General features: G+C 44.2%; 1 protein-coding gene across 1 annotated transcript in view; it reads right to left on the bottom strand.

Annotated features, from left to right (window-relative positions):
* LOC127571233 (mucin-4-like) overlaps positions 1-14,157 on the bottom strand; it is a 169,334-nt gene that overhangs the window by 59,257 nt on the left and 95,920 nt on the right. Inside the window, exons 36-37 of the mRNA XM_052017430.1 lie at positions 5,741-8,368; positions 2,663-2,820 (exon numbers count right to left, since the gene is read on the bottom strand). Coding sequence (XP_051873390.1) covers positions 2,663-2,820; positions 5,741-8,368 — 2,786 coding nt within the window. The remainder of the gene's footprint in view (positions 1-2,662; positions 2,821-5,740; positions 8,369-14,157) is intronic.

Below are 14,157 nucleotides of genomic sequence, written 5' to 3'. Positions count from 1 at the left end.
CAGGCGCTGTCTATCCAAATACTTATACATCCTGTTTCTTAGAATATCTTCCAATAATTTACCCATAACTGACGTCAGGCTCACCAGCCTATAATTTCCCAGCTTATTCTTTGAGCCTTTCTTGAATAACAGAACAACACTAGCAATCCTCCAGTCCTCCAGCAACCCACCTGTGGCTAAAGACATTTTAAATATCTCTGCCAGGGCCCCTACAATTTCTGCACTAGCCTCCCACGAGGTCTGAGGGGACACTTTGTCAGGCCCTGGGGATTTATTCACCTCAAGACAGCCAGTACCTCCTCTTCCATAATCCGAATATGGTCCATGACTTCACTACTCTTTTGCCTCAGTTCTATAGTCTCTGTCTCCAGAGTAAATACGGATGCAAAAAATTCATTTATGATCTCCCCCACCTCTTTTGGCTCCATGCAGCGATGACCACGCTGATCTTCAAGGGGACCAATTTTGTTCCTTGCTGCCCTTTTGCCCTTAATATAGCTATAGAAACCCTCGGGATTCTCTTTCACTTTGTCTGCAAGAGCGACCTCATGTCCTCTTTTGCCCTCCTGTTTCACTTTTCAATGTTCTCTTGCATTTCTTATACTCCTCAAGCGCCTCATTTGATCCTAACTGCCTCTACCCTTCTTTTTCTTTACCAGGGTCTCAATATCCCTCGACAACCAAGATTCCCTAAAACTGTTAGCCTTGCCTTTTATTCTAACAGGAACATACAGATTTTGTGCTCTCAATATTTCACTTCTGAAAGCCTTGCACTTACCAAGCCGGAAAACAGCCTATCCCGCTCGGATTACAGAAGAGGAGGTACTGGCTGTCTTGAGGTGAATTAGGGTGCCTGCCAGATCCCTTCTGATGCCATCAAAATTGGCCTTACTCCAACTTAGAAACTCAACCCGAGGACCAGTCCTATTCTTCTCCATAATTATCTTGAAACTAATGGAATTATGATCACTAGATCCAAAGTGTTCCCTTACACACACTTCTATCACCTGCCCTATCTCATTCCCTAAAAGGAGATCCAGTATCACACTCTCTCTAGTTGGGACCTCTACATATTGATTAAGGAAACACATCTGACAAACTCTATCCCATCCAATCCCTTTACAATATGGGAGTCCCAGTCAATATATGGAAAGTTAAAGTCACCTACCATCACAACCTTATATTTCTTGCAACTGTTTGCTATCTGTGTACAAATTTGTTCCTCTAAATCCTGCTGACTATGGGGAGGTCTATAATATAGTCCCATTAACGTGGTCATCTCTTTTTTTATTTCTCAGTTCCATCCATACTGCCTCAGTAGATGACCCTTCCAGTATGTCCTCTCTAAGCAACGCTGTGATATTTTCCCTGATGAGTAATGCCACCCCTCCCCCTTTAATACCTTCCTCTCTATCATGTCTAAAACATTGGAACCCCAGAACACTGAGCTGCCAGTCCTGCCCCTCCTACAATCAAGTCTCACTAATGGCCACAACATCATAATTTCATTTGCTGATATATGCTCCAAGTTCATCTGCCTTACCTACAATGCTCCTTGCATTGAAATAAATGCATCTCAGAACATTAGTCTCACCATGCTCATCAACCAGTCGATTTCTGTCTTTGCTGCTGGCTTAACATCTACTTTCCCCACAGCCACTCCAGTTGCATCCCAGCCACTCTGGTTCCCACCCCCCTACAACTCTTGTTTAAATCCACCCAAGCAGCACTAGCAAACCTTCCTGTAAGGATATTGGTCTCCCTCCAGTTCAGGTCCAAATCGTCCTGTTTGTACAGGTCCCACCTGCCCTGGAAGACAGCCCAATGATCCAAAAATCTGAAGCCCTTCCTTCTGCACCATCTCCTTAGCCATATGTTAAACTGCACTACCTTCCTATTTCTTGCCTCACTAGCACGTGGCACATGTAGCAATCCTGAGATCACCACCCTGCAGGTACTGTCTTTTAACTAAGCACCTAACTCCCTGAACTCACTTTGCAGGACCTCGTCACCCTTCCTGCCTATGTCATTGGTACTGAAGTGGACCACGATTCTGGCTGCTCACCCTCCCCCTTAAAAATCTTGTGGACTTGATCCGAGACATCTCTGACCCTGGCACCTGGGAGGCAACATAACATCCAGATACGATCATATTCAATGGCAGGGTAGGCTGCTATTTTCTTGTGTTCAAGTTGTACTTTTGGTACAAGCCCAACTATAGAAAGGGGAATCTACCTGGTGACAGGCTTGTAGTTGCCAGACAAGCTGACAGGCACAGAATCTTTGTGCTAAAGATGGGTGCTCTTCTGTTGCACAGGAAATCAGAGCTCTGGAGTCTTGGACAGCTCTTCCCGCCACTTTTCCCTTATCCTGGGCTTGCTGCAGCTATATCTTGCTGGACACTTCCTGGATTTATACAAGCATATCCCAGGTACTTAGAACAGGAAGACTGGGATACATAGAAAAGTTCATCAATTTGGTTTGGGAATTATCGGTGAATGATTAGTTTAAGTGTGTACCCAATTATGTGTAATTGCTCATTGCAATGCTTAATTATACATTAATGCATCATGCTGCTGGATTGTTCCACCATATTACAGAGTAATCACTTTATTACCATTTTTTCTTGTGTTCAATCTATGACTAAACCTAAGTTACTTACATAAATCGAAGAGAACAGAGATTTCCCAAAAGCAAAGTACATGCGAGGCTCAAAAGTGGGACTGATGAGATTATTTGTTTTCAAAGGTTTATCAGCAGGCAAATTGTTCCTCAGCCTTTTATCACTGGCTTGGTCACCATATGGGAAAAGAATCACATCTAAAGGAAAAAATTCAAATATCAAACAAGAGAAATATTCTGATCATGAAAGGAGAGAAATAGATTTTCAGAAACTCATTTTTAGGTTTAGACCTGGTAGGTGTTAAGATAAGACATCTTTATTAGTCACATGTACATCGAAAAACACAGTGAAATGCATCTTTTTGCATAGTGTTCTGGGGGCAGCCCACAAGTGTCGCCATGCTTCTGGCACCAACATAGCGTACCCAAAACTTCCCAACTCGTACGTCTTTTTGGAATGTGGGAGGGAACCGGAGCACCCGGAGGAAATCCATACAGACATGGGAGAACGTACAAACTCCTTACAGACAGTGGCCGGAATTGAACCCGGGTCGCTGGCGCTGTAAGGTGTTACGCTAACTGCTACACTACCATGCTTGTCCCCATTCCTAACTATCAGTGCAGGTTTGATATAACTGATTGTTTGGTGCACCCATTTCTGAAAGCTATTTAAAAAAAACAAGATGCAGTGTGACATGTGGATCAGATGCAGGCAGCTGCGATCAAGTTAATCCCTGGAGGAGTATTGGGGCTACAGGAGTGTACTCAAGAAGGAAATCAGGAGGGCAAAAAGGAAGCATGAGATAGCTATGGCAGAGAAAATTAAGAGAGAATCCAAAGAGATTTTATAAGTATAAGGGGAAAAAAGTAACTTGAGAGAGAATAGGGCCCCTCAAAGAGAACATCTTTGTGTGGACCTGCAGGAGTTGGATGAGGTCCTCAATGAATATTTCTCCTCGGTTTTTACTGTGGAGAAGGAAATGAAGACCTCAGAACTTGAGACAGTTAATGGGGAAGTCTTGGGGTAGTCCACATTACAGCAGAGGAAGTACTGGATGTTTTAAAACAAATGAAGGTAGATACATCTCCAGATCCTATTCAGGTATATCCAAGAACACTGTGAGAAGCTAGAGAAGAAATTGTGGGAGGAAGTGTCGGAAGACTGGGGGTGGGTAGCTAATGTTGTGCCTTTATTTAAGAAGAGCTGGAAAGCAAAACTTGGGACTTGGGAACTATAGACCAGTAAGCCTAATGTCTGTGGTAGACAGATTACTGGAGAGGATTCTGAGGGATAAGGTATACAAGCATTTGGAAAGACAGGAGTTGATTAGAGACAGCATGGCTTTGTGCGTGGGAGATCACCTCTCATGAATTTGATTGAGTAAACAATTAGGGCGATGAGGGCAGGGCAGTAGACATAGCCTATATGTAGTTTAGTACGGCCTTTGATAAAGTTTCGCATGGTAGTGTTGGCCATAAAGGAATTAAAATCTGCAAAATATCTAACTGGAATGAGTCAAGACAGTAGAAGTAGACAAACCAAATGTATTTGTTCTTGCCACGTGGTGGAAGGAACGGAGGCTGCCATTTTGTGAGACTGTTCTTGTGGTCACCATTTTGTGAACTGGTTCATGCTCAGGGATGATTTGATTAGAGCAAATGAAAGTAGACACAATGAGGTCCTCACCAATAATCTGCTAAACCAGAGATCATTTCCAAATAAGAAGCTGTTTGTGATCTCACTTGGTAAGGTAGAAACTTCAGGCTTCTGAAAAGAACAGCCTGTGACCTGAGGTATCCTGAGCCCAGCGTTTAGCTGATCTAGCTAAACTGGTTTGAGCTGGCCTGACTCAGGGGGAACAGAGAAAGTGACATGAGGCACAAGTCTGGTGGAAGAGCAAAAAGTAATGCTGCTTGTAACCTTCGACCAGATCCAATGAGAAGCTGACGCAGGCTAGCCAGATAAGCCAGAGCAAAGGAAATTGAAACACAACAGTTTGATCTGATAAGAAAGAGAATAAGAATGGAGGATTTTGGGCATAGAAGCTTCAAAAACTCTGGCGACCAACCATCATTAAAGTGAATGACCCCACGTCAGAAATGTGGAGATTACGTTGGGATCAGAGGAACACCTAGTATTACCTTTTTTATTCTTTGACTGTTCAGGGAGGGTCAGTGAAACCTTGGTGTGTGCACAGATTTTTCATTTTATATGATTTGCATGTTTGTTTTTAACTGAATCAAAAAAGGTAATTGTCAATTAATACAGATTCTCTTTGTGCCTAACTAATTGTTGTTGTCAAGGGTGAATACCTGCAACAGTAGGCTGCTAAGGAAAGTTAGATCACATGGGATCCAGGGAGAACTAGCTAATTAAATACACAATTGGCTTGATGGTAGGTAGCTGAAGGTGATGGTGGCAGGTTGTTTTTCAGACTGGAGCCCTGTGACGAGTGGTGTTCCCCAGGGGTCGGTGCCAGGCCCATTGCTATTTGTCATCCATATCAGTGATTTGGATGAGAATGTTCAAGGCAAGATTCTTAATTTTGCAGATGACACTAAGTGTCATTGACAGTGGTTGAGGCAGCTACATTAACAACTTTTAAAAGGCACTTGGGCAGGTATATGGATAGTAAAGGTTTAGAGGGATATAGGCCAAATGTGGGTAAATGGAACTAGCTTAGATGGGAATCTAGGTTGGCATCTAGGTTGTCCATTCCAAATCTAGGTTTAATCTAGGTTGGCCCCCAAAGGGCCTGTTTTTGTGCTGTATGACTATGACTTCACAGAAACAATTCTCCGAAAGGGGCTATTCATTCCAATACCAGTGTTCTTTCTGGGAAAGAGATATCCAATTAGTCTCATTCCTCTGCTTTTAATGGGAAAAATACTTTTTCATCTATTTATTCATTTTGAGAGTTACTGGTGAATTTGCTTCCACTATCATTTCATGTCATGCATCATAAATCATAACAGTTCAGTTTAAAAATATTATTTTTATTTCCCCTTGCAATTTATCTAGGTTTTTGCTTCAAAACTATTTGATTTATCCCATGATGGCATCACATTTTTACATCAAACTTAATTTCATATCATCAGATATAATTAATGTACTTACGGCCATTATCAGATGGTATTGGGATGACTGTTGTTGGCGTAGTGGTGCTTGTGGATTTTGAAGTAATTGCAGTGGTGCTTGTCGGTTTTGAGGTAGTTGCAGTGGTGCTTGTTGATTTTGAAGTAGTTGCAGTGGTGCTTGTGGATTTTGAAGTAGTTGCAGTGGTGCTTGTCGGTTCTGAGGTAGTTGCAGTGGTGCTTGTTGATTTTGAAGTAGTTGCAGTGGTGCTTGTCGATTTTGAAGTAGTTGCAGTGGTGCTTGTCGGTTCTGAGGTAGTTGTAGTGGTGCTTGTGGATTTTGAACTAGTTGCAGTGGTGCCTGTCCATTCCGAGGTAGCTGCAGTGCTGCTTGTCCGTTCTAAGGCAACTGCAGAATTGTTTGTCAGTTCTGAAGTAGTTACAGCTGTGCTCGTTGGTTTTGAAGTAGTTACAGCTGTGCTCGTTCGTTCTGAAGTAGTTGTAGTGGTGCTCGTCGGTTCTGAAGTAGTTGTAGTGGTGCTCGTCCGTTCTGAAGTAGTTGCAGTGGTGCTCGTCCGTTCTGAAGTAGTTGTAGTGGTGCTCGTCCGTTCTGAAGCAATTGCAGAATCGTTTGTCGGTTCTGAAGTAGTTGTAGTGGTGCTCGTCTGTTCTGAAGTAGTTGTAGTGGTGCTCGTCTGTTCTGAGGCAATTGCAGAATCGTTTGTCGGTTCTAAAGTAGTTGTAGTGGTGCTTGTGGATTTTGAACTAGTTGTAGTGCTGCTTGTCTGTTCTGAGGTAGCTGCAGTGCTGCTTGTCCGTTCTAAGGCAATTGCAGAATTGTTTGTCAGTTCTGAAGTAGTTACAGCTGTACTCGTCAGTTCTGAGGTAGTTGTAGTGGTGCTCGTCGGTTCTGAAGTAGTTGTAGTGGTGTTTGTGGATTTTGAACTAGTTGCAGTGCTGCTTGTCCGTTCTGAGGTAGCTGCAGTGCTGCTTGTCCGTTCTAAGGCAATTGCAGAATTGTTTGTTGGTTCTGAAGTAGTTGCAGTGGTGCTCGTCGGTTCTGAAGTAGTTGCAGTGGTGCTTGTGGATTTTGAACTAGTTGCAGTGCTGCTTGTCCGTTCTGAGGTAGCTGCAGTGCTGCTTGTCCGTTCTAAGGCAATTGCAGAATTGTTTGTTGGTTCTGAAGTAGTTGCAGTGGTGCTCATTGGTTCTGAAGTAGTTGCAGTGGTGCTCGTGGATTTTGAACTAGCTGCAGTGGTGCTCGTTGGTTCTGAAGTAGCTGCAGTGGTGCTCGTGAATTTTGAACTAGCTGCAGTGCTGCTTGTCCGTTCTAAGGCAACTGCAGTGGTGCTCGCCAGTCCTGAAGTAGCTGCAGTGGTGCTCGTGGATTTTGAACTAGCTGCAGTGGTGCTCGTCGGTTCCGAAGTAGCTGCAGTGGTGCTCGTGGATTTTGAACTAGCTGCAGTGCTGCTTGTCCGTTCTAAGGCAACTGCAGTGGTGCTCGCCAGTCCTGAAGTAGCTGCAGTGGTGCTCGTGGATTTTGAACTAGCTGCAGTGGTGCTCGTCGGTTCCGAAGTAGTTGTAGTGGTGCTCGTGGATTTTGAACTAGCTGCAGTGCTGCTTGTCCGTTCTAAGGCAACTGCAGTGGTGCTCGCCAGTCCTGAAGTAGCTGCAGTGGTGCTCGTGGATTTTGAACTAGCTGCAGTGGTGCTCGTTGGTTCTGAAGTAGCTGCAGTGGTGCTCGTGAATTTTGAACTAGCTGCAGTGCTGCTTGTCCGTTCTAAGGCAACTGCAGTGGTGCTCGCCAGTCCTGAAGTAGCTGCAGTGGTGCTCGTGGATTTTGAACTAGCTGCAGTGGTGCTCGTCGGTTCCGAAGTAGCTGCAGTGGTGCTCGTGGATTTTGAACTAGCTGCAGTGCTGCTTGTCCGTTCTAAGGCAACTGCAGTGGTGCTCGCCAGTCCTGAAGTAGCTGCAGTGGTGCTCGTGGATTTTGAACTAGCTGCAGTGGTGCTCGTCGGTTCCGAAGTAGTTGTAGTGGTGCTCGTGGATTTTGAACTAGCTGCAGTGCTGCTTGTCCGTTCTAAGGCAACTGCAGTGGTGCTCGCCAGTCCTGAAGTAGCTGCAGTGGTGCTCGTGGATTTTGAACTAGCTGCAGTGGTGCTCGTCGGTTCCGAAGTAGCTGCAGTGGTGCTCGTGGATTTTGAACTAGCTGCAGTGCTGCTTGTCAGTTCTAAGGCAACTGCAGTGGTGCTCACCGGTCCTGAAGTAGCTGCAGTGGTGCTCGCCGGTCCTGAAGTAGCTGCAGTGGTGCTCGTGGATTTTGAACTAGTTCCAGTGCTGCTTGTCCGTTCTAAGGCAGCTGCAGTGGTGCTCGCCGGTCCTGAAGTAGCTGCAGTGGTGCTCGCCGGTTCTGAGGCAATGGCAGAATTGCTTGTCAATTCTGAGACAGTTGTAGAATTGCTTGTTAGGATTGAGGTAACTGCAGTGGTATCTGTTGGTACTGAGATAATTGCAAGTGGTGTTGATATACTTTCATTTGCTCCATTGGTATTTGTACTAGTAAGACTTTTATTTGTAGGGGGAGCAGTAGCAACCCCTGATGCAGGACTAGATGTTTGATTCACTGTTGCACTTGAAGGACTTGCAGTTGCATTGGTGGTGGAGGGCAACTCTGTGAATGCAAGCAATGACTAAAATAGTGAGATGTCCAAACAAATTTCAACATGAAAGATGATGCAAAGTAAGTTAATATCTCAGTGAAGGAAATATATTTCAAGGAAGTTTTAAGGAACTCACTTTTTTCGATATTTGCAAATTAGAGATTTTCTCCAATCTCACGTACATACTTTCCCTATAAGTCCTGATGAGAACTTACTATATGTAATTTTTAATTTGAAGCCTTTTTATGACGGTTCAATATCTAAGATTTATGGTAGGTTATCAGGAATGAATAAGGTTCCTTTAGACAAAATTAAAAATGCTTGGGAACATGATCTGCAGATTTCAATTTCTGAGGAAACTTGAAATCAAATTCTTAAACTGGTTAATACTTCATCATTATGTGCACGTCACTCTCCCCTTTCTTGAAAAGGATGACATTTGCCATCCTCCAGTCCTCTGGTATCTTCCTTGTGGCTACCAAAGATTAAAGAATCTAGGCCAGAGCCACATCAATCTTTTCCCTTGCCTCCCATAGCAGCCAGAGATAAATCTCACCCAGCCCTGCAGAATTATCCACTTTTAAGCCTGCCATGGCATCAATTACCTCCTCTTTATGTATGGAGACTTACACTAGAATTTCATCTTCCCCTTCACTGAATTCTACAACTACAAAGTATGTTTCCTTTGTGAATACTCATGAAGTATTCATTTAGGACCTTACCTATACTGCGTCTAGCTCTATGCACAGATTGCTCAGTTGTCCCTAGTGGAGCCTAGCTACAATTGCCCTGTTGTAATCTACAGCAATCTTTCCCTGGTTATATTTTTGCCTTTATTATTATTTAAAAATATCTTTGGATTTATCTTAATCCTGTGCAATTTTTCTCGATCCCTCTTTGAACATAGACTACAGCACAGTCCAGGCCCTTGAGCCCATCATTTTGTGCTGACATTTTATCCTGCTCTAAGATCTATCTAACCCTTCCCTCCCACATTGCCCTCCATTTCTCTATCATTCATGTGGCTATCTAATAGTCTCTTAAATGTCCCTAATGTAACTGCCCACACAACCTCTGCCGGCAGTGCATTCCACGCACCCACCACTCACTGTGTAAAAAAACTTACCCCTGACATCCCCCTTATATCTTCCACCAATCACCTTAACATTATGCCCCCTCATGTTAGCCATTGTCACCCTGGGAAAAATCTCTGACTGTCCACTCGATTTGTGCCTCTTATCATCTTGTACACCTCTATCGAGTCACCTATCATCCTCCTTCTCTCCAAAGAGAAAAGCCCTAGCTCACTCAACCTGCTCTCCAATCCAGGCAGCATCCTGGTAAATCCCCTCTGCACCCTCTCTAAAATTTCCACATCCTTCAATATAATGAGGCGACTAGAACTGAACACCAGGTGTGGTCTAACCAACATTACCTGGCGGCTCTTGAACTCAATACCCTGACTAATGAAGGCCAATACACTATGCGTCTTCTTAACAACCCTATCAACCTGCGCTGCAACCTTGAGGGATCTATGGACGAGGACCCCAAGATCCTTCTGTTCCTCCACACTGCTAAGAGTCCTGCCATTAACCTTGTATTCTGCCTTCAAATTCAATCTCCCGAAGTGTATCACTTCACACTTTTCCAGGTTGAACTCCATCTGCCACTTCTCGACCCAGGTCTGCATTCTATCAATATCCTGTTGTAATCTACAGCAACCTTCTACACTATCCACAACACCACCAATCTTTGTATCATCAGCAAACTTACTAATGCACCCTTCCATATCCTCATCCAAGTCATTTATAAAAATCACAAAGAGCAGGGATCCCAGAACAGATCTCTACAGAACATCACTGGTCACTGACCTCCAGTCAGAATATGCTCCATCTACCACCACCCTCTGTCTTCCATGGGTGAGCCAATTCTGAACCCACACAGCCAAGTTTCCCTGGATCCCATATCTCCTGACCTTCTGAAGGTTTCATGAGGAACCTATCAAATGCCTTACTAAAATCCATGTACACCACATCCACTGTTGTACCTTCAATGTGCTTTGTCACATCCTCAAAGAATTCAATCAGGCTCATGAGCCACGGCCTGGCCCTCACAAAGCCATCTTGACTGTCCCTAATTAGCCTATGCTTCTCTAAATGCCCATAAATCCTGTCTCAAAGAATCTTCTCCAGTAATTTACCCACCACTGAAATAAGACTCACTGGTCTGTAATTCCCAGGGTTATCCCTACTCCCTTTCTTAAACAAAGGAACAACATTTGCCACTCTCCAATCATCTGGCACTACTCCTGTGGCCAGTGAGGACGCAAAGGTCATCACCAAAGGCGCAGCAATCTCTTCCCTCGCTTCCCGTAATAACCTTCGATATATCCTGTCTGGCCCCGGTGACTTATCTATTCTTGCATTTTTAATTTCCTTTTTAAGTGCCTCCTTACACTTTTTATAACATTGACAGGCCTCCCCTTCTTCATTTCTCTAAACCTGCCATACGCTTCCTATTTTCCCTTCTTTATCCAGTCCTCAGTATGCCTTGACATTCAGTGTTCCCCTTACTTGTTACCGTTGTCTTTCAATCTTACAGAAAGATGGCAATTTTTCCTCTGAATGCTTCCCACTATGCAGATGGTAACTTAGATTCTCATCGTCTAACTTTGCAAGGCACTAACTTATTTTAATGAAATTAGCCTTCCCCTAATTTAAGACTTATATTCCTGGCCAATCCCCATCATTTTTCAAAACAAATTTGAAATATACAGAGTTATGGTCACTATCTTCAAAATGCACCCCCTCTGGCACTCCCGCCACTTGATCAGCTACAGTTGCTAAGATAAGTTTCAGTAATGGTCCTTCCTCAATGGTCTAGCTACATACTCTGTCAAAAAGCTCATCTGGACAGTCCTCAAAAATTCCACCACCTCTGAGCCTAAGGCAATCCTGGTTAATATTCCAGAAATTAAAATCCCTGGGTCCACTCAAGAAGGAAAATAGGAGAGCAAAAGGGGACATGACTTAACCTTGGCAGGATAGGTAAGTGAGAATCCCAAGAGATTCTATAAGAGCAAAAGATAACTAGGGAGAGAATAGGTCCCCTTAAGGATCAGTGTGGTCTTCTATATGTGAAGCCGGGGAGACAGGCGAGACCTTAAATGAATACTTCCTGTCTGCATTTACCATGGAAGTGGTCATGAAAGCTACAGAATTCAGGGAAGAGTTGTCCTGAAACACATCAGTATTGTGAAAGAGGAAGTGTTGGCGGTCTTGGTGCTGGATAAGTCTCCAGAGCCTGACCAAGTGTACTCCAGGAACTCGTGGGAAGGAAGGGAAGAAATTGCTGAAGCACAGGCAGAGATTTTTTTAAATTTTCCTCAGCCACGGGTGAGGTACTGGAAAACTAGAGGGTGGCTAATATGCCTTTATTTCATAAGGACTACAAGGACAACCAGAAGACTACAAGGACAGTCAGAGATCTACAAGCCGGTGAGCCTAACATCATTGCTGGATGAGTTATTGAAGGGGATTCAAAGAGACAGGATCTATCTGGACTTGGATAGGCAAGGAGTAATTCAGGAAAGTCAGCATAGCTTTGTGCTTGGGAAATCACGTCTCACCAATTTGACTGAGCTTTTTGAAGAGGAGACAAAAGGGATTGACAAGGACAGGGTTTTAGATGTTGCCTACATGGACTTTAGCAAGGCTTTTGCAAGGTCCCACATGGTAGACTGGTCCAGAAGGTGAGATCACATTGGATCTAAGATGAGCTAGTCAACTGGATACAAAAATGGTTTGGTGGAAGGAGTCAGAGGGTGGTAGTGAAGAGCTGGGTACAATAATAAGTTCATGGATAGGAAAGATTTAGAGGGAAATGGGCCAAATGCAGGCAAATGGGACTAGCTCAGGAAGGCACCTTAGTAGGCATGGATGAGTTGGGATGAAGGGTCTTTCACTTGCTGTACAACTCTATAACCCTATCTTTATTACATCTCTCTGCTATTTGCCTACATATCTGTTCCTCTTGACTTTTTGAAGGTCTGTAATAGGACCCCCATGACTAGTGGTGTGCTACAGGGATCGATGCTGGGTCCATTGTTTTTTCCCCACGTGTATTAACAATTCGGATGAGAATGAAGGTGGCATGATCAGTAAGTTTGCAGATAGCACCAAAATTGGTGGTGTGGTGAACAGTGAAAAAGGTTGTCTACAGTTATAACAAGATCTTGCCCGCTGGGAAAATTGGCAAAGAAATGGCATGTGGAATTTAACTCTGACAAGTGTGAGGGGTTGCATTTTGGGAAGTTAAAACAGGGCAGAACATACACAGTGAATGACAGGGCCCATGAATGTTGTTGAAAAAAGAGACCAAGGAGTAGATGTACATAGTTCCCTGAAAGTGTTGGTACAGGTAGATAAGGTGGTGAAAAAGGCATATGAAATGCTTGTCTTCATTGGACAGGGCATTGAGGACAAGATGATGGTGAGACTGCACCTAGAGTTTTGTGTTCAGTTCTGGTTGCCATACCATAGGAAGGATGTGATTATGCTAGACAGTGCAGAGAAGATTCACAAGGATGTTGCCAGGACTGGAGTTGAGTTACAAGGAGAGACAGGATAGGCTGGGGAATGGTAGCGGATTCGAAAACTAGAGGGCATAGATTTAAGGTGAAAGGGGAAAGGTTTAAAGAGGACCTGAGGTGTAGCTTCTCACACAGAGGTTGTTGGGCAGATGGAACAAACTGCCAAAGGAAGTGATACAGTCAGGTACAATGGTAAGTTCATTGATAGGAAAGGTTTATGGGGATATGGACCAAATTCAGGCAAATGGAACAAGCTCAGGAAGGCACCTTGGGGTCAACAGGGATGAGTTTAGTTAAAGGGCCTTTTACTGTGCTGTATAACTCTATGACTCTATCACCCTATTTTTATTATATTTCTCTGCCATTCGCCTACATATCTGTCCCTCCACGACTTTCTGAAAATCTGTAATACCTCTCTCCCCACCCAGCAAAGTGATGATATCCTTTTTGTTCCTAACCTCTACCACATGGCTTCATTTCAGGAGCATTCTGGGATATTCTCTCTCAATATTGGAGTAATGCAAACCACAGCATCTGGCAACCCTGTGATGATGTCAGAACATCCTTTGAGAGGGTGAACCCCTGCAAGATGTCACGTCCCGACAGTGTACCTGGCAGGGTACTGAAAATCTGTGCCGACCAATTGGCTAGAAGGTTCAAGGACATCTTCAACCTCTCACTGCTGCAGTTGGAAGTGCCCACCTGCTTCAAAAGGGCATCAATCATACTGGTCCCCAAGAAGAGCAGGGTGAGCTGCCTCAGCGACCATTGTCCAGTAGCACTCACATCTACTGTGATGAAGTGCTTTGAGGGGTTAGTCATGGCTAGAATTAACTTTTGCCTGAGCAAGGACCTGGACCCACTGCAATTTGCCTACTGCCACAATATGTCTACAGCTGATGCAATCTCACTGGCTCTCCACTCTGCTTTGGGAGCACCTGGACAAGAGCAAAAGGTTATATCAGGCTGCTGTTTATCGATTACAGCTTGGCATTCAACACCATCATCCCCTCAGTGCTACTCAACAAGCTTCAAAACCTGGGTGTCTGTACCTCCCTCTGCAGCTGGATCCCTGACTTCCTTATTGGGGGACCACAGTCAGTGCGGATCGGTAATAACATCTTCTCCTCGCTGACAATCAACACAGGAGCACCTCAAAGATGCGTGCTTGGCCCACTGCTCTACTCTCTCTACACTCGTGATTGTGTG

Source organism: Pristis pectinata, chromosome 6, assembly GCF_009764475.1.
Source record: "Pristis pectinata isolate sPriPec2 chromosome 6, sPriPec2.1.pri, whole genome shotgun sequence".
Classification (NCBI taxonomy): Eukaryota; Metazoa; Chordata; class Chondrichthyes; order Rhinopristiformes; family Pristidae; genus Pristis; species Pristis pectinata.
Note: the sequence above shows the minus strand (reverse complement) of the source record. Positions and strands in the feature narration are given on the sequence as shown.